At 49.6% G+C, this 19,902-nt stretch overlaps 1 protein-coding gene across 1 annotated transcript in view; it reads right to left on the reverse strand.

The window, feature by feature from the left end:
- piezo1 (piezo type mechanosensitive ion channel component 1 (Er blood group)) overlaps positions 1–19,902 on the reverse strand; it is a gene marked incomplete at its 3' end in the record, with an annotated part of 102,624 nt that overhangs the window by 52,503 nt on the left and 30,219 nt on the right. The window contains 11 exon segments of the mRNA XM_080494061.1: positions 1,094–1,260; positions 3,544–3,641; positions 7,537–7,695; positions 7,764–7,912; positions 8,810–8,991; positions 13,435–13,540; positions 14,321–14,501; positions 15,118–15,197; positions 17,861–17,964; positions 19,012–19,069; positions 19,467–19,577. Of these exon segments, the coding sequence (XP_080350187.1) occupies positions 1,094–1,260; positions 3,544–3,641; positions 7,537–7,695; positions 7,764–7,912; positions 8,810–8,991; positions 13,435–13,540; positions 14,321–14,501; positions 15,118–15,197; positions 17,861–17,964; positions 19,012–19,069; positions 19,467–19,577 (1,395 nt within the window).

A 19,902-nucleotide genomic window follows, 5' to 3' on the forward strand; every position in this document is an offset into this window, starting at 1 on the left:
AAGACACACAGGGTGGAGGAGGTGAAGACATGATGGGTGGAGAAGGTGAAGACATGATGAGTAGAGGAGGTGAAGACATGATGGGTGGAGGTGAAGACATGATTGGTGGAGGAGGTGAAGATATGCAGGGCGGAGGAGGTGAAGACATGATGAGTAGAGGAGGTGAAGACATGATGGGTGGAGGTGAAGACATGATTGGTGGAGGAGGTGAAGATATGCAGGGCGGAGGAGGTGAAGACATGATGAGTAGAGGAGGTGAAGACATGATGGGTGGAGGTGAAGACATGATTGGTGGAGGAGGTGAAGATATGCAGGGCGGAGGAGGTGAAGACATGATGAGTAGAGGAGGTGAAGACATGATGGGTGGAGGTGAAGACATGATTGGTGGAGGAGGTGAAGATATGCAGGGTGGAGGTGAAGACATGATGAGTAGAGGAGGTGAAGACATGATGGGTGGAGGTGAAGACATGATTGGTGGAGGAGGTCAAGACACGATGGGTGGAGAAGGTGAAGACATGATGAGTAGAGGAGGTGAAGACATGATGGGTGGAGGTGAAGACATGATTGGTGGAGGAGGTCAAGACACGATGGGTGGAGGAGGTGAAGACATGATGGGTGGAGAAGGTGAAGACATGATGAGTAGAGGAAGTGAAGACATCATGGGTTGATGAGGTGAAGACATGATTGGTGGAGGAGGTCAAGACACGATGGGTGGAGAAGGTGAAGACATGATGAGTAGAGGAGGTGAAGACATGATGGGTGGAGGTGAAGACATGATTGGTGGAGGAGGTCAAGACACGATGGGTGGAGGAGGTGAAGACATGATGGGTGGAGAAGGTGAAGACATGATGAGTAGAGGAAGTGAAGACATCATGGGTTGATGAGGTGAAGACATGCAGGGTGGAAGTGAAGACACACAGGGTGGAGGAGTTGAAGACATGCAGGGTGGAGGAGGTGAAGACACGCAGGGTGGAGGGGGTGATGGTGCAGGACATGATGATGAGGAGGTGAGGGTGGAGGAAATGGGGTAGAAATAGAGTGGAGGACATGAGGGTGGAGGACACGGAGTAGAAACAGGGTGGAAGAAACCCACCTCCTCCAGCGCCACCCACACAGAGAAGAAGGACACCATCTTGAGGATGTGCAGCTCCAGCAGCCTCCAGATGAAAACTTGGATGGAGGTCAGGGTGTCGGAGAACCTGCGGGACAGATCCAGGATCCGGTCCATCACCAGACCCCACTTACTGGGGGAGGGTTCCACTGGGGAGGGAGAGACGGAGGGGAGGGGGGAGACGGGGTTTGACTAACGTCTGGAGCACATGTGTTTAGCAGGCGAGGGGTTACATGGCTTTCAAAATAAAAGCCCTCCATTTTTTCAAAATAAAAGTCCTTGTTTATTAAAATGACATTGAAAAAATTTCAAATTGATGTTACGTTGTTAGCTAGGTTAGCTGTGAGCTGGCATTCAAAATAAAAGCCCAAAACTCCTTCAATTTAAAAGTCCTTGTTTATTAAAATTCACACCAGAACCTAAAAAAATGTAGATTTAGGGATTAGCCAGATAATGACAAACAAAATGTATATTTGATCAATATTTAAATGGGCCAGAGGCCAGAGTGCGAGGTCCCAATCAAGGCTGCTTGCACCTTTAATTATTTCTGTCTCTGCTGGATTATTATCCCTGTCTCTGCTGGATTATTATTTCTGTCTCGACTGGATTATTATCCTGTCTCTGCTGGATTATTATTTCTGTTTCTGCTGGATTATTATCCTGTCTCTGCTGGATTATTATATCTGTCTCTGCTGGATTATTATTTCTGTCTGCTAGGTTATTATCCCTGTCTCTGATGGATTATTATTTCTGTCTCTGCTGGATTATTATCCTGTCTGCTGGATTATTATTTCTGTCTGCTAGATTAATATTTCTGTCTGCTGGATTATTATCCCTGTCTCTGCTGGATTATTATTTCTGTCTCTACTGGATTATTATCCTGTCTCTGCTGGATTATTATTTCTGTTTCTGATGGATTATTATCCTGTCTCTGCTGGATTATTATTTCTGTCTGCTGGATTATTATCCCTGTCTCTGATGGATTATTATTTCTGTCTCTGATGGATTATTATCCTGTCTCTGATGGATTATTATTTCTGTCTGCTGGATTATTATCCCTGTCTCTGATGGATTATTATTTCTGTCTCTGATGGATTATTATCCTGTCTCTGATGGATTATTATTTCTGTCTGCTGGATTATTATTTCTGTCTCTGCTGGATTATTATATCTGTCTCTGCTGGATTATTATTTCTGTCTCTGATGGATTATTATCCTGTCTCTGCTGGATTATTATTTCTGTCTGCTGGATTATTATCCCTGTCTCTGATGGATTATTATCCCTGTCTCTGATGGATTATTATTTCTGTCTCTGATGGATTATTATTTCTGTCTGCTGGATTATTATCCCTGTCTCTGATGGATTATTATTTCTGTCTCTGATGGATTATTATCCTGTCTCTGATGGATTATTATTTCTGTCTGCTGGATTATTATTTCTGTCTCTGCTGGATTATTATATCTGTCTCTGCTGGATTATTATTTCTGTCTCTGATGGATTATTATCCTGTCTCTGCTGGATTATTATTTCTGTCTGCTGGATTATTATCCCTGTCTCTGATGGATTATTATTTCTGTCTCTGATGGATTATTATCCTGTCTCTGATGGATTATTATTTCTGTCTGCTGGATTATTATCCCTGTCTCTGATGGATTATTATTTCTGTCTCTGATGGATTATTATCCTGTCTCTGATGGATTATTATTTCTGTCTGCTGGATTATTATTTCTGTCTCTGCTGGATTATTATATCTGTCTCTGCTGGATTATTATTTCTGTCTCTGATGGATTATTATCCTGTCTCTGCTGGATTATTATTTCTGTCTGCTGGATTATTATCCCTGTCTCTGCTGGATTATTATTTCTGTCTCTGATGGATTATTATCCTGTCTCTGATGGATTATTATTTCTGTCTGCTGGATTATTATCCCTGTCTCTGATGGATTATTATTTCTGTCTCTGATGGATTATTATTTCTGTCTGCTGGATTATTATCCCTGTCTCTGCTGGATTATTATTTCTGTCTCTGATGGATTATTATTTCTGTCTCTGCTGGATTATTATTTCTGTCTCTGATGGACTGTTGAACCCTGAACATGAATAATACAAAAACTTAATGTTTTCTTGAATCTAATTCAAAATAATCTTCCATCACAGAAACTGAACCAGAAAGAAGTGACTGTACCTGCTGTTACCCCCGTTACCCCATTACCCCATTATCCCCCGTTACCCCCTGTGACCCCATTACCACCCATTGCCCCATTATCCATGTTTCCCCGGTTACCCCATTACCCCCGTTGCCCCCATTACCCCTGTTACCCCAGTTGCCCCTTTACTCCCTGTTACCTCATTACCCCAAGTTGCCCCATTACCCCCAATGCCTCATTACCCCTGTTGCCCCCGCTACAGTGTAAACCGGGGTAACGGTCTTACCTTCAGTCTCTGACTCCTCCTCTTTGGTGTTCTGTTCTTCCTCCTGAGCGTCCAGCTCGTCTTCCTCGCCAGCGTCCAGCCGCTCGTTGCTTTTCGGTCTGAAACGAGGAAACGATTCAACGAGGAAACGATTCAACGGGGGAACGATTCAACGAGGAAACGATTCAACGGGGGAACGATTCAACGAGGAAACGATTCAACGAGGAAACGATTCAACGGGGAAACGATTCAACGGGGAAACGATTCAACGAGGAAACAATTCAACGAGGAAACGATTCAACGGGGAAACGATTCAACGAGGAAACGATTCAACGGGGAAACGATTCAACGAGGAAACGATTCAACGGGGGAACGATTCAACGAGGAAACGATTCAACGAGGAAACGATTCAACGGGGAAACGATTCAACGAGGAAACGATTCAACGGGGGAACGATTCAACGGGGAAACGATTCAACGGGGAAACGATTCAACGAGGAAACGATTCAACGAGAAAACGATTCAACGAGGAAACGATTCAACGAGGAAACGAGTCAACGATTCAACGGGGAAACGATTCAACGGGGAAATGATTCAACGGGGAAACGATTCAACGAGGAAACGATTCAACGGGGAAACGATTCAACGGGAAACGATTCAATGGGGAAACGATTCAACGGGGAAACAAGTCAACGAAGAACCGAGTCAACGATTCAACGGGGAAACGATTCAACGAGGAAACGATTCAACGAGGAAATGAGGAAACGAGTCAACGATTCAACAGGGAAACGATTCAATAGGGAAATGATTCAACGGGGAAACAAGTCAACGAACAAACGAGGAAACGATTCAACGGGGAAACAATTTAACGAGGAAACGATTGAACGTCAGACCACACTTCCAGTAGGTGGCGTAATAATAATCGACGGTGGTGAAGGTTAGTGACGTCTGTCGTGGTGCTAAAATGCCAAATGTGATAAAAGTCGTATAAAGGTGGTTCCTCTCACGTTCCTCTGAGGTTCTAACCTCTGATATAAAGTTAAACATCTCAGGTTTGAATGTAAATCAAAGGAACAGAGGAACTAAAGGGAACCGGCTGGCAGGTGAATAAAGAACCAATCAGAGTGAGAACAGGCTGCACTACAACTGGACTTTACTGTGTTGGTTCTACAACATCCAGAACATTCCTAGTTGGGATCTGGGTTCTAGATGATTTCAAGTGGTTCTAGGCAGATTATTACTTTGGTAACTTACATGATCTGCTCCTTGTTCAGTCATCCTGAGTTTCCCTGAACGCTCCGATGAGCGGGTTCCTTTAAATGTTGTCGCCGCAAGGAATTGTGGGGGAACATGAGCTGGTCTCCTTTGGTAAAGGAACCATCAGTGGTTCCTAGGCTAAAGGAGGTTCTAATGGAAGCACCAGTGGTTCCTATGCTAAAGGAGGTTCTAAAGGACGCATCAGTGGTTCCTAGGATAAAGGAGGTTCTAAAGGAACCATCAGTGGTTCCTAGGCTAAAGGAGGTTCTAATGGAAGCATCAGTGGTTCCTAGGCTAAAGGAGGTTCTAAAGGAACCATCAGTGGTTCCTATGCTAAAGGAGGTTCTAATGGAAGCATCAGTGGTTCCTAGGCTAAAGGAGGTTCTAATGGAAGCATCAGTGGTTCCTAGGATAAAGGAGGTTCTAAAGGACGCATCAGTGTTTCCTAGGCTAAAGGAGGTTCTAAAGGAAGCATCAGTGGTTCCTAGGCTAAAGGAGGTTCTAAAGGAACCATCAGTGGTTCCTAGGCTAAAGGAGGTTCTAATGGAAGCATCAGTGGTTCCTAGGCTAAAGGAGGTTCTAAAGGAACCATCAGTGGTTCCTATGCTAAAGGAGGTTCTAATGGAAGCATCAGTGGTTCCTAGGCTAAAGGAGGTTCTAAAGGAAGCATCAGTGGTTCCTAGGCTAAAGGAGGTTCTAAAGGAAGCATCAGTGGTTCCTAAGCTAAAGGAGGTTCTAAAGGAAGCATCGAGCCTCCTTTCCTCAGCTTAGTGGGACTGTTAGGAGATAGGAGGGACTACTAGGAGATAGGAAGGACTACTAGGAGATAGGAGGGACTATTAGGAGATATGAGGGACTGTTAGGAGATAGGAGGGACTATTAGGAGATATGAGGGACTGTTAGGAGATAGGAAGGGACTGTTGGGAGACAGGAGGGACTGTCAGGAGATAGGAAGGACTACTAGGAGATAGGAGGGACTGTTAGGAGACAGGAGGGACTCTTAGGAGATAGGAAGGACTACTAGGAGATAGGAGGGACTGTTAGGAGACAGGAGGGACTGTTAGGAGATAGGAAGAGACTGTTGGGAGACAGGAGGGACTGTCAGGAGATAGGAAGGACTACTAGGAGATAGGAGGGACTGTTAGGAGACAGGAGGGACTCTTAGGAGATAGGAAGGACTACTAGGAGATAGGAGGGACTGTTAGGAGACAGGAGGGACTGTTAGGAGACAGGAGGGACTGTTAGGAGATAGGAAGGACTACTAGGAGATAGGAGGGACTGTTAGGAGACAGGAGGGACAGTTAGGAGACAGGAGGGACTATTAGGAGAAATGAGGGACTGTTAGGAGATAGGAAGGGACTGTTGGGAGACAGGAGGGACTGTCAGGAGATAGGAAGGACTACTAGGAGATAGGAGGGACTGTTAGGAGACAGGAGGGACTCTTAGGAGATAGGAAGGACTACTAGGAGATAGGAGGGACTGTTAGGAGATAGGAAGGACTACTAGGAGACAGGAGGGACTGTTAGGAGACAGGAGGGACTGTTAGGAGACAGGAGGGACTGTTAGGAGATAGGAAGGACTACTAGGAGATAGGAGGGACTGTTAGGAGACAGGAGGGACTGTTAGGAGACAGGAGGGACTGTTAGGAGATAGGAGGGACTGTTAGGAGACAGGAGGGACAGTTAGGAGACAGGAGGGACTATTAGGAGAAATGAGGGACTGTTAGGCGATAGGAAGGGACTGTTGGGAGACAGGAGGGACTGTCAGGAGATAGGAAGGACTACTAGGAGATAGGAGGGACTGTTAGGAGACAGGAGGGACTCTTAGGAGATAGGAAGGACTACTAGGAGATAGGAGGGACTGTTAGGAGACAGGAGGGACTGTTAGGAGATAGGAAGGACTACTAGGAGATAGGAGGGACTGTTAGGAGACAGGAGGGACAGTTAGGAGACATGAGGGACTATTAGGAGAAATGAGGGACTGTTAGGAGATAGGAAGGGACTGTTGGGAGACAGGAGGGACTGTCAGGAGATAGGAAGGACTACTAGGAGATAGGAGGGACTGTTAGGAGACAGGAGGGACTCTTAGGAGATAGGAAGGACTACTAGGAGACAGGAGGGACTGTTAGGAGACAGGAGGGACTGTTAGGAGACAGGAGGGACTGTTAGGAGATAGGAAGGACTACTAGGAGATAGGAGGGACTGTTAGGAGACAGGAGGGACTGTTAGGAGACAGGAGGGACTGTTAGGAGATAGGAGGGACTGTTAGGAGACAGGAGGGACTGTTAGGAGATAGGAGGGACTGTTAGGAGACAGGAGGGACTGTTAGGAGACAGGAGGGACTGTTAGGATGCACACCCAGACCCTAAACACAGCATAAAATGAAGAGACTCTGGGCTGCAGAAAATACTGAGGAGTGGAGGATTGAATATAAATACAAACAAAACTTCTAAATGAATTATCGTCCTGAAGACCGGAACCCTGGACTCGTCCTGGCAGGGAACCGTCAGAACTCGAAGCAGCTCCCGACAGAGTTATCGTTAAGATAAGTTTTGGTTCCAGTCAATGTTCCAGCCCACGTTCCTTCGCTCCGACACACCAAACCTCATCGTGCACACGTCCAACTGCCTCAGCTCTAATCTGATTGGCTGTCCCCCCCAGTGCAGGTTGAAATGTACATGGAGTGCAGAAGCAGACAATCGGAGGGCGGAGGGCGGAGGGCGGAGGGCGGAGGGCGGAGGGCGGAGGGCGGAGGTCACCTGCGTCTGGCCGTGACGTGCTCCAGGTCGGTGATCTTCATGAAGGGCCGGTGGAAGTAGTGCAGCTGCAGGATGCAGGCCAGCAGGAAGAAGCCGGGGATCAGGATGCTGGTGAAGAGCTCGGACAGAGCGAAGGTCTCCAGGCCGACGGCCGCCAGCCTGCCACCAAACACACACCGTCACAGCTCCTCACCTGCAGGCACCACCACCTCCGTCACAACACTTACTGCTCCTCGGTGAAGCCCGTGAAGTTCCTCCAGTAGCCGGGGAAGTCCTCGAACTGGAAGGTGTAGATGGAGATGAGCACCAGCATGGTGTAGGCCACCACCAGCCACCAGAACAGCTTCAGCAGGCGCCGCCACAGCGCGTAGCACACCTGAGGACAGCAGCAGCATCAGGCACCTGCAGGCTCAGACACCTGCAGCCTCAGACACCTGCAGGCTCAGGCACCTGCAGCCTCAGACACCTGCAGGCTCAGGCACCTGCAGCCTCAGACACCAGCAGCCTCAGACACCAGCAGCCTCAGACACCTGCAGCCTCAGACACCTGCAGGCTCAGACACCTGCAGTCTGAGATACCAGCAGCCTCAGACGAAGCAGCCTCAGACGAAGCAGCCTACATGTTCTCACCTGATGGAGGCTGCATGTTCTCACCTGATGGAGGCTGCATGTTCTCACCTGATGGAGGCTGCATGTTCTCACCTGATGAAGGCTACATGTTCTCACCTGATGGAGGCTACATGTTCTCACCTGACGGAGGCTACATGTTCTCAGCTGACGGAGGCTGCATGTTCTCACCTGATGGAGGCTGCATGTTCTCATCTGATGGGGGCTACATGTTCTCACCTGACAGGCTGCATGTTCTCACCTGACGGAGGCTGCATGTTCTCACCTGACAGGCTGCATGTTCTCACCTGACGGAGGCTACATGTTCTCACCTGATGGAGGCTACATGTTCTCACCTGACGGAGGCTACATGTTCTCAGCTGACGGAGGCTGCATGTTCTCACCTGATGGAGGCTGCATGTTCTCATCTGATGGAGGCTACATGTTCTCACCTGATGGAGGCTACATGTTCTCACCTGACGGAGGCTACATGTTCTCACCTGACAGAGGCTACATGTTCTCACCTGACGGAGGCTACATGTTCTCAGCTGACGGAGGCTGCATGTTCTCACCTGACGGAGGCTACATGTTCTGAGCTGACGGAGGCTGCATGTTCTCACCTGACGGAGGCTACATGTTCTGAGCTGACGGAGGCTACATGTTCTCACCTGGTACACACACAGGCACAGCAGAAAGAGCAGCATGTAGACGATCTTATAGGCCACCAGCTTCCCAGCGAAGGAAACCATGATGAACATTCCTCCGCACACGTAGATCCAGTACTTCGCATAGCAGCTCATCACCATCCCACCCAACACCTTCAGAACCGAGTCACTGGGAGGAGGATCTGCTGCAGGTGGAGGAGGAAGAGGAGGAAGAGGAGGAAGAGCAGGAGGTTTCAGTCACGTTGAACTTGCTGACTTGAGACACTCTGACCGTCGTCGTTCCCCAGGTTCCCCAGGTTCCCCAGGTTCCCCAGGTTCCCCAGGTTCACCAGGTTCACCAGGTTCACCACTTCAGGGTTCATGTTGATACGTAACGATCCTCACACACTCTGAGGTCCTGTTTACACCACAACGTTTCACGTGACACCACCTAATCCCTAAAAGAAAGGAGAGTGTTTCCACTGCAGCAGCGGACACAGAGACAACGATGTAGTCAGTCTGCCGGGCCACAGGAGGGCGCTGTTGCTTGATTTTGTAATGAAACTACACAGACGTGTGCAGAGAACAATACGATATAAAGGTGAAGAAAATGGAGAGAACCTGACATCCTAGTGGACTGATGAGGAACCGGATGATATCAGGGAGAGTCTCAACTATTAAACTACTGATCTGGAGGAGAAAACTAGAGTATGGACCGCGGGTCGTACCGCTACGGGTCGTACCGCTGCGGGTCGTACCGCTGCGGGTCGTACCGCTACGGGTCGTACCGCTACGGGTCGTACCGCTACGGGTCGTACCGCTACGGGTCGTACCGCTGCGGGTCGTACCGCTACGGGTCGTACCGCTACGGGTCGTACCGCTACGGGTCGTACCGCTACGGGTCGTACCGCTGCGGGTCGTACCGCTACGGGTCGTACCGCTGCGGGTCGTACCGCTACGGGTCGTACCGCTACGGGTCGTACCGCTACGGGTCGTACCGCTACGGGTCCTACCGCTACGGGTCGTACCGCTACGGGTCCTACCGCTACGGGTCGTACCGCTACGGGTCCTACCGCTACGGGTCGTACCGCTACGGGTCGTACCGCTACGGGTCGTACCGCTACGGGTCCTACCGCTACGGGTCGTACCGCTACGGGTCGTACCACTACGGGTCGTACCGCTACGGGTCGTACCGCTGCGGGTCGTACCGCTACGGGTCATACCACTACGGGTCGTACCGCTACGGGTCGTACCGCTACGGGTCGTACCGCTACAGGCCGCCATGTTTGTTTACAACTGGAGAGCAGGAGGGAGGGGGAGGGATGTGCAGTAACAGGCTCTGTAGCCTCCATCAGTCTCTGCAGGAGGGAGGGGGAGGGATGTGCAGTAACAGGCTCTGTAGCCTCCATCAGATTTGCACCATGATAGAATCTGTCCACTTTGGGAGCCGGATTAAAAACTTTGTGGGTACAGTGGATCAGAACACTGGTGTCGTGGAAACGGACCCCCCTAAAGTGAGGAAGGTTTTGCGGAAACACTGGAATTTGTTGTGGTGTAAACGGGGCCTGAGTAGATTCTGTTGTTGCTGTTGTTATTGATATTGTTGTTCCTATTGTTGCTGCTCTTGTTGTTTCTATTGTTGTTGCTGCTCTTGTTGTTTCTATTGTTGTTGCTCCTATTGTTGCTGCTCTTGTTGTTTCTATTGTTGTTGCTGCTCTTGTTGTTTCTATTGTTGTTGCTCCTATTGTTGCTGCTCTTGTTGTTTCTATTGTTGTTGCTGCTATTGTTGCTGCTCTTGTTGTTTCTATTGCTGTTGCTCTTGTTGTTTCTATTGTTGTTGCTGCTCTTGTTGTTTCTATTGTTGTTGCTCCTATTGTTGCTGCTCTTGTTGTTTCTATTGTTGTTGCTGCTATTGTTGCTGCTCTTGTTGTTTCTATTGCTGTTGCTCTTGTTGTTTCTATTGTTGTTGCTGCTCTTGTTGTTTCTATTGTTGTTGCTCCTATTGTTGCTGCTCTTGTTGTTTCTATTGTTGTTGCTGCTATTGTTGCTGCTCTTGTTGTTTCTATTGCTGTTGCTCTTGTTGTTTCTATTGTTGTTGCTGCTATTGTTGCTGCTCTTGTTGTTTCTATTGCTGTTGCTCTTGTTGTTTCTATTGTTGCTGCTCTTGTTGTTTCTATTGTTGTTGCTCCTATTGTTGCTGCTCTTGTTGTTTCTATTGTTGCTGCTGCTCTTGTTGTTTCTATTGTTGTTGCTGCTATTGTTGTTTCTATTGCTGCTGCTCTTGTTGTTTCTATTGTTGTTTCTATTGTTGCTGCTGCTATTGTTGTTTCTATTGTTGCTGCTCTTGTTGTTTCTATTGTTGCTGCTGCTATTGTTGTTTCTATTGCTGCTGCTCTTGTTGTTTCTATTGTTGCTGCTGCTATTGTTTCTATTGTTGCTGCTCTTGTTGCTGCTATTGTTGTTTCTATTGCTGCTGCTCTTGTTGTTTCTATTGTTGCTGCTGCTATTGTTGTTTCTATTGTTGCTGCTCTTGTTGTTTCTATTGTTGTTTCTATTGTTGCTGCTGCTCTTGTTGTTTCTATTGTTGTTTCTATTGTTGCTGCTGCTCTTGTTGTTTCTATTGTTGTTTCTATTGTTGTTGCTATTGTTGTTTCTATTGTTGTTGGTGTTGTTACTCGTTGCCTGGCTGTCGGTGGTTCAGTTCACGGTCACAAGAATTGGGCTGCATGAGGTCGACTGCAGGGAACGAGGGACCAACACTGATATCTGACAAGATGAAATCTACGTCACATTGACCAACAGGGTGAAGGACAACATCTACGTCACATTGACCAACAGGGTGAAGGACGACATCTACATCACATTGACCAACAGGGTGGAAGATGACATCTACGTCACATTGACCAACAGGGTGAAGGAGACATCTACGTCACATTGACCAACAGGGTGGAAGATGATATCTACGTCACATTGACCACCAGGGTGAAGGACGACATCTACATCACATTGACCAACAGGGTGGAAGATGATATCTACGTCACATTGACCAACAGGGTGAAGGACGACATCTACGTCACATTGACCAACAGGGTGAAGGACGACATCTACGTCACATTGACCAACAGGGTGAAGGACGACATCTACGTCACATTGACCAACAGGGTGGAAGATGATATCTACGTCACATTGACCACCAGGGTGAAGGACGACATCTACGTCACATTGACCAACAGGGTGAAGGACGACATCTACGTCACATTGACCAACAGGGTGGAAGATGACATCTACGTCACATTGACCAACAGGGTGAAGGAGACATCTACGTCACATTGACCAACAGGGTGGAAGATGATATCTACGTCACATTGACCACCAGGGTGAAGGACGACATCTACATCACATTGACCAACAGGGTGGAAGATGATATCTACGTCACATTGACCAACAGGGTGAAGGACGACATCTACGTCACATTGACCAACAGGGTGGAAGATGATATCTACGTCACATTGACCAACAGGGTGGAAGATGATATCTACGTCACATTGACCAACAGGGTGAAGGACGACATCTACGTCACATTGACCAACAGGGTGGAAGATGATATCTACGTCACATTGACCAACAGGGTGAAGGACGACATCTACATCACATTGACCAACAGGGTGGAAGATGATATCTACGTCACATTGACCAACAGGGTGGAAGATGATATCTACGTGACATTGACCAACAGGGTGAAGGACGACATCTACGTCACATTGACCAACAGGGTGGAAGATGATATCTACGTCACATTGACCAACAGGGTGAAGGACGACATCTACGTCACATTGACCAACAGCGTGGAAGATGATATCTACGTCACATTGACCAACAGGGTGGAAGATGATATCTACGTCACATTGACCAACAGGGTGAAGGACGACATCTACGTCACATTGACCAACAGGGTGGAAGATGATATCTACGTCACATGGACCAACAGGGTGGAAGATGATATCTAGTCACATGGACCAGCAGGGTAGAGGACAATATCTACGTCACATTGACAAACAGGGTGGAAGATGATATCTACGTCACATGGACCAGCAGGGTAGAGGACAATATCTACGTCACATGGACCAACAGGGTGAATGACAATATCTACGTCACATGGACCAACAGGGTGAAGGACAATATCTACGTCACATGGACCAGCAGGTTGAAGGACGACATCTACGTCACATGGACCAGCAGGGTGGAAGATGATATCTACGTCACATGGACCAACAGGGTGGAAGATGATATCTACGTCACATTGACCAACAGGGTGGAAGATGATATCTACGTCACATGGACCAACAGGGTGAAGAATATCTACGTCACATGGACCAACAGGGTGAAGGACAATATCTACGTCACATGGACCAACAGGGTGAAGGACAATATCTACGTCACATTGACCAACAGGGTGGAAGATGATATCTACGTCACATGGACCAACAGGTGGAGGACGATCTCTAGAGCAGACAGTATGCATCGGCCTTTAGTCTCGTTACTTCAGCAACTCCCGATGTGTGTGTGTGTGTGTGTGTGTGTGTGTGTGTGTGTGTGTGTGTGTGTGTGTGTGTGTGTGTGTGTGTGTGTGTGTGTGTGTGTGTGTGTACCTCCAGAGGTCACTTCCTGCAGCAGAGTGCTCAGCTTCCTCTTCCTGCTGAAGTTTTCCTTCACTGACTGACGGAGCAGCAGCCAGAAGGTCAAAGTGAAGAGAAGCTGAAGAGGAAACAGTCACTCTGTTGACGAGCTGGAGCATTACCACTGTGTGGCATTAACACTGTGTGGCATTCACACATCACACATCAGCATTTACACCGTGGTGTACTGCTAGCATTAAAACACTGTGATGATCCATCAGCATTAACAGGGTGTGGCATTTACACAGGTGTTCCATCAGCATTAACACTGTGGTGCACCATCAGCATGAACACTGTGTGGTGTTCCATCAGCATTAACACTGTGTGGTGTTCCATCAGCATTAATACTGCGTGGTGTTCCATCAGCATTAATACATTGTGGTGTTCCATCAGTATAAACGCTGCGTGGTGTTACATCAGCATTAATACATTGTGGTGTTCCATCAACATTAATGCATTTTGGTGTTCCATCAGCATTAACACTGCGTGGTGTTCATCAGTATTAATGCTACGTGGTGTTCCATCAGCATTAATACATTGTGGTGTTCCATCAGCATTAACACTGCGTGGTGTTCCATCAGCATTAATACATTGTGGTGTTCCATCAGCATTAACGTCCATAAACTGTCACACGTCAACGTTAACATGTTAATGCTGTCTGAGCTGGAGTTCATTGTTCATGCTGATATCTGCAGATCAGTGGTAATGCTGATGTATATAGTTTAGCATTAATGCTGCTGTCTACTGTTGAATGTGAATGCTGATGTATATAGTTTAGCATGAATGCTGATGTCTACAGTTGAGCGTTCATGCTGAGGTCTACAGTTTAATGTTAATGTTAATGCTGACGTCCTCCTACCAATGCTCCGAGCCGTAAGCAGGGGTAGCGGTTCCGGTCCAGGCCCAGCTGCTTCAGGCTCATGGTTCCCACGGCAACGGGAAGCTCCGCCTGCAGCTCCAGGGACCAGACGTACTGCAGGCAGCACAAGACCAGGCCGTACAGCAGGATGAAGGGGGAGCACAGGGAGGCCGCGTGGCGTCTGCAGGGACACACCAGACACAACCAGCTTCAGCCGCCTGAAACCAGCTTCAGCCGCCTGAAACCAGCTTCAGGCGCCCTAAACCAGCTTCAGCCGCCTGAAGGTGGTTTCAGTCGCTTCCACCTTCAGCCGCCTGAAACCAGCTTCAGCCGCCTGAAACCGGCTTCAGCCGCCTGAAGGTGGTTTCAGTCGCTTCCGCCTTCAGGCGCCTGAAACCAGCTTCAGCCGCCTGAAGGTGGTTTCAGTCGCCTCCGCCTTCAGCCGCCTGAAACCAGCTTCAGCCGCCTGAAGGTGGTTTCAGTCGCCTCCGCCTTCAGCCGCCTGAAACCAGCTTCAGGCGCCCTAAACCAGCTTCAGCCGCCTGAAGGTGGTTTCAGTTGCCTCCGCCTTCAGCCGCCTGAAACCAGCTTCAGGCGCCCTAAACCAGCTTCAGCCGCCTGAAACCAGCTTCAGCCGCCTGAAACCAGCTTCAGCCGCCTCCTGTTAACAAGGCATTGTAAGGAGACGTGAAGGAGAGCCAGCTGGTTGTCACGGTGACGCTCTCAGCAGCAGCAGAAGTGAAAAATGGACCATGTCCTGTTAAAACTTGTGGCAGCTCCTCAGTGGAGAACCGTACCTGGAACGCAGGATCCAGATGAGACAGGCCCAGAGCAGCAGCACAAAGGTCAGCCAGCTGTGGTATGTGATGCTCCACACCTGGATCCACAGAGGACATGGCTCAAACACCAAGGTCAATGGGGTCAGCGAGGTCAATGGGGTCAATGAGGTCAATGAGGGCAGCAAGGTCACTGAGGTCAATGAGGTCAATGGGGTCAATGAGGTCAGCGAGGTCAATGAGGTCAATGGGGTCAATGAGGTCAGCGAGGTCAATGAGGTCAATGGGGTCAATGAGGTCAATGGGGTCAATGAGGTCAGCAAGGTCACTGAGGTCAGCGAGGTCAATGAGGTCAATAAGGTCAGCGAGGTCAATGAGGTCAGCAAGGTCACTGAGGTCAGCGAGGTCAATGAGGTCAATAAGGTCAGCGAGGTCAATGAGGTCAGCAAGGTCACTGAGGTCAGCGAGGTCAATGGGGTCAATGAGGTCAGCAAGGTCACTGAGGTCAGCGAGGTCAATGGGGTCAATGAGGTCAACGAGGTCAATGGGGTCAATGAGGTCAATGGGGCAGCAAGGTCACTGAGGTCAGCGAGGTCAATGAGGTCAGCAAGGTCACTGAGGTCAGCGAGGTCAATGAGGTCAGCAAGGTCACTGAGGTCAATGGGGTCAATGAGGTCAACGAGGTCAGCAAGGTCACTGAGGTCAATGGGGTCAATGAGGTCAACGAGGTCAGCAAGGTCACTGAGGTCAATGAGGTCAGCAAGGTCACTGAGGTCAATGGGGTCAATGAGGTCAACGAGGTCAGCAAGGTCACTGAGGTCAATGGGGTCAATGAGGTCAATGGGGGCAGCAAGGTCACTGAGGTCAGCGAGGTCAATGAGGTCAGCAAGGTCACTGAGGTCAGCGAGGTCAATGAGGTCAATGAGGTCAGCAAGGTCACTGAGGTCAATGGGGTCAATGAGGTCAACGAGGTCAATGGGGGCAGCAAGGTCACTGAGGTCAGCGAGGTCAATGAGGTCAATGAGGTCAATTAGGTCAACGACAGCCTGTACTACCAACCGGGAGAGAAAATCAGAGTTAATCCTAAAGTGAACCTAAAGAAAACCAATCGCAGGTCAGACCTCAGATTAACATGATAAAGAAGCAGATGCTGCGACATTAAAGAAATGGCTCTATGGGTGGGGTCAGGTCAGGTGTGGTCAGGTGGAGTCAGGTGGGGTCAAGTGGGGTCAGGTCAGGTCAGGTGGGGTCAAGTGGGGTCAGGTCAGGTGGGGTCAGGTCAGGTGTGGTCAGGTGGAGTCAGGTGGGGTCAGGTCAGGTGGGGTCAGGTCAGGTGTGGTCAGATGGAGTCAGGGGGAGTCAGGTGTGGTCAGGTGGAGTCAGGTCAGGTGTGGTCAGGTGGGGTCAAGTCAGGTCAGGTGTGGTCAGGTGGGGTCAAGTCAGGTCAGGTATGGTCAGGTGGAGTCAGGTGGGGTCAAGTGGGGTCAGGTCAGGTGTGGTCAGGTGTGGTCAGGTGGAGTCAGGTGGGGTCAAGTGGGGTCAGGTCAGGTCAGGTGTGGTCTGGTGGAGTCAGGTGGGGTCAAGTCAGGTGGGGTCAGGTCAGGTGTGGTCAGATGGAGTCAGGGGGAGTCAGGTGTGGTCAGGTGGAGTCAGGTCAGGTGTGGTCAGGTGGGGTCAAGTCAGGTCAGGTGTGGTCAGGTGGGGTCAAGTCAGGTCAGGTGTGGTCAGGTGGAGTCAGGTGGGGTCAAGTGGGGTCAGGTCAGGTGTGGTCAGGTGTGGTCAGGTGGAGTCAGGTGGGGTCAAGTGGGGTCAGGTCAGGTCAGGTGTGGTCTGGTGGAGTCAGGTGGGGTCAAGTGGGGTCAGGTCAGGTGGGGTCAGGTGGGGTCAAGTGTGGTCAGGTTAGGTTTGGTCAGATGGAGTCAGGGGGAGTCAGGTGTGGTCAGGTGGAGTCAGGTGTGGTCAGGTGGGGTCAAGTGGGGTCAGGTCAGGTGGGGTTAGATGGAGTCAGATGGGGTCAGGTGGGGTGACGTGGAGTCAAGCGGAGTCAGGTGGGGTCAAGTGGGGTCAGGTCAGGTGGGGTCAGGTGGGGTGACGTGGAGTGAAGCGGAGTCAGGTGGAGTCAGGTGGGGTCAGATGGAGTCAGGTAGAGTCAGGTGGAGTCAGGTGGGGTCAGATGGAGTCAGGTGGAGTCAGGTGGAGTCAGGTGGGGTCAGGTAGAGTCAGGTGGAGTCAGGTAGAGTCAGATGGAGTCAGGTGGAGTCAGGTGGGGTCAGGTGGAGTCAGGTGGAGTCAGGTGGAGTCAGGTGGGGTCAGGTGGAGTCAGGTAGAGTCAGATGGAGTCAGGTGGAGTCAGGTGGAGTCAGGTGGGGTCAGGTGGAGTCAGGTGGAGTCAGGTGGAGTCAGGTGGGGTCAGGTGGAGTCAGGTGGGGTCAGGTGGAGTCAGGTGGGGTGAGGTGGTGTCAGGTAGAGTCAGATGGAGTCAGGTGGAGTCAGGTGGAGTCAGGTGGGGTCAGGTGGAGTCAGGTGGAGTCAGGTGGAGTCAGGTGGGGTGAGGTGGTGTCGGCCTTCTGTTCACTGTTTCAGTTTTGATCTTATGAGGTTTTCTCTGATGCTTCATTGTTTTCTTGACAAATTGACGATAAATTTAGTGACTGAATGAATTCATGAATGTGAATCAACACTGGAAAGCTGCAACTGAAGTTCCTCATGTGTGACGTAGAAAATGGTCTGTCGTGTGATGGAGCGGCTGCAGACGGAGGTTTACCATCATGGCGATGAGAGCGCAGACGTAGCTCTGCTGCATCACCACCTTCCCCAGCAGGTAGAGGGGACTCTCGCTCGGAGCCCCGCTGGGGGGGACGGGGACACCTGCAACGGGCAACCACGTCAACATTCACTGCAACGGACAACCACATCAACGCTCACTGCAACCACGTCAACACTCACTGCAACCACGTCAACACCCACTGCAACCACGTCAACATTCACTGCAACCACGTCAACACTCACTGCAACCATGTCAACACTCACTGCAACCACGTCAACACTCACTGCAACCATGTCAACACTCACTGCAACCACGTCAACCACCACTGCAACCACGCCAACACCCACTGCAACCACATCAACACTCACTGCAACCACATCGACATTCACTGCAACCACATCGACATTCACTGCAACCACGTCAACATTCACTGCAACCACGTCAACATTCACTGCAACGGACAACCACATCAACACTCACTGCAACCACGTCAACACTCACTGCAACCACGTCAACACTCACTGCAACCATGTCAACACCCACTGCAACCACGTCAACACCCACTGCAACCACGTCAACACTCACTGCAACCACGTCAACACCCACTGCAACCACGTCAACACTCACTGCAACCACGTCAACACTCACTGCAACCACGTCAACACTCACTGCAACCACGTCGACATTCACTGCAACCACGTCAACACTCACTGCAACCACGTCAACACCCACTGCAACCACATCAACACTCACTGCAACCACGTCGACATTCACTGCAACCACGTCAACATTCACTGCAACCACATCGACATTCACTGCAACCACGTCAACATTCACTGCAACCACGTCAACGCTCACTGCAACCACGTCAACACCCACTGCAACCATGTCAACACTCACTGCAACCACGTCAACACCCACTGCAACCACGTCAACACTCACTGCAACCACGTCGACATTCACTGCAACTACATCAACAATCACAGCAATAACTCTGTGTGTGTATGTGTGTGTGTGTGTGCGTGCGTGTGCGTGCGTGCGCGTGCGTGTGTGCGTGTGTGCGTGTGCGTGCGTGTGCGTGCGTGTGCGTGTGTGCGTGTGCGTGTGTGTGTGTGTGTGTGTGCGTGTGTGTGTGTGTGTGTGTGTACCAGGACAGTCTCCAGACTGGGTTCTTCCTCCGTCTGAAGTCACTGAAAGCAAAACGAGCTGAAACAGATAAAACCACAGTAAAATCAACGTTTATCACTGAAGAAGGTTTTAACATTTAAAACATGAAAGTTGTCGGTTTGACACTCGGCTGAAACATGAAACGTTGATCTGGACTGAACAGGAAGTTGGTCTGGACTGAACAGGAAGTTGATCTGGACTGAAGAGGAAGTTGATTTGGACTGAACAGGAAGTTGGTCTGGACTGAACAGGAAGTTGATCTGGACTGAACAGGAAGTTGATCTGGACTGAAGAGGAAGTTGATTTGGACTGAACAGGAAGTTGGTCTGGACTGAACAGGAAGTTGATCTGGACTGAACAGGAAGTTGATCTGGACTGAACAGGAAGTTGATCTGGACTGAACAGGAAGTGGGTCTCATGAAGAGCAGGAACTTACCTGAGCATCGTCGTCATAGTCCTCCTCTTTCTTTTGGCTCCACGATCTGAGCTCCAGAAGCTCTTCCTTTGACTCTCCTCTGTTCTCCTGCTGCTGAACTTCCTCCTTCTTCTGGAAAACACATCAAGAGTACTGATCACTATGGAATAGTCACAGGAATATTCATGTAATAACACAGAACCCAGGAAACTAAAGTTCTGGATGAAAGAACAAACTGGAAATCTTCCACTTCCTGGACAACAGCCGCTCCTCTCTACTGTTCATCAGACCACCATGTTTTAGTTACTGTGGAGAGTAACCATCCACCTGTCCCCTGGTGCCATGCAGTGGTTAGCACCCTCACCTCACCAGCAAGAGGCTGTGGGTTCAAATCCAGCTGGGCTCTTCCTGGGTGAAGTGTGCATCTTCCTCTGTGTGGGATTCTTCCCACAGTCCC

Source organism: Lipophrys pholis (assembly GCF_963383615.2).
Source record: "Lipophrys pholis genome assembly, contig: SCAFFOLD_55, whole genome shotgun sequence".
Lineage (NCBI taxonomy): Eukaryota > Metazoa > Chordata > Actinopteri > Blenniiformes > Blenniidae > Lipophrys > Lipophrys pholis.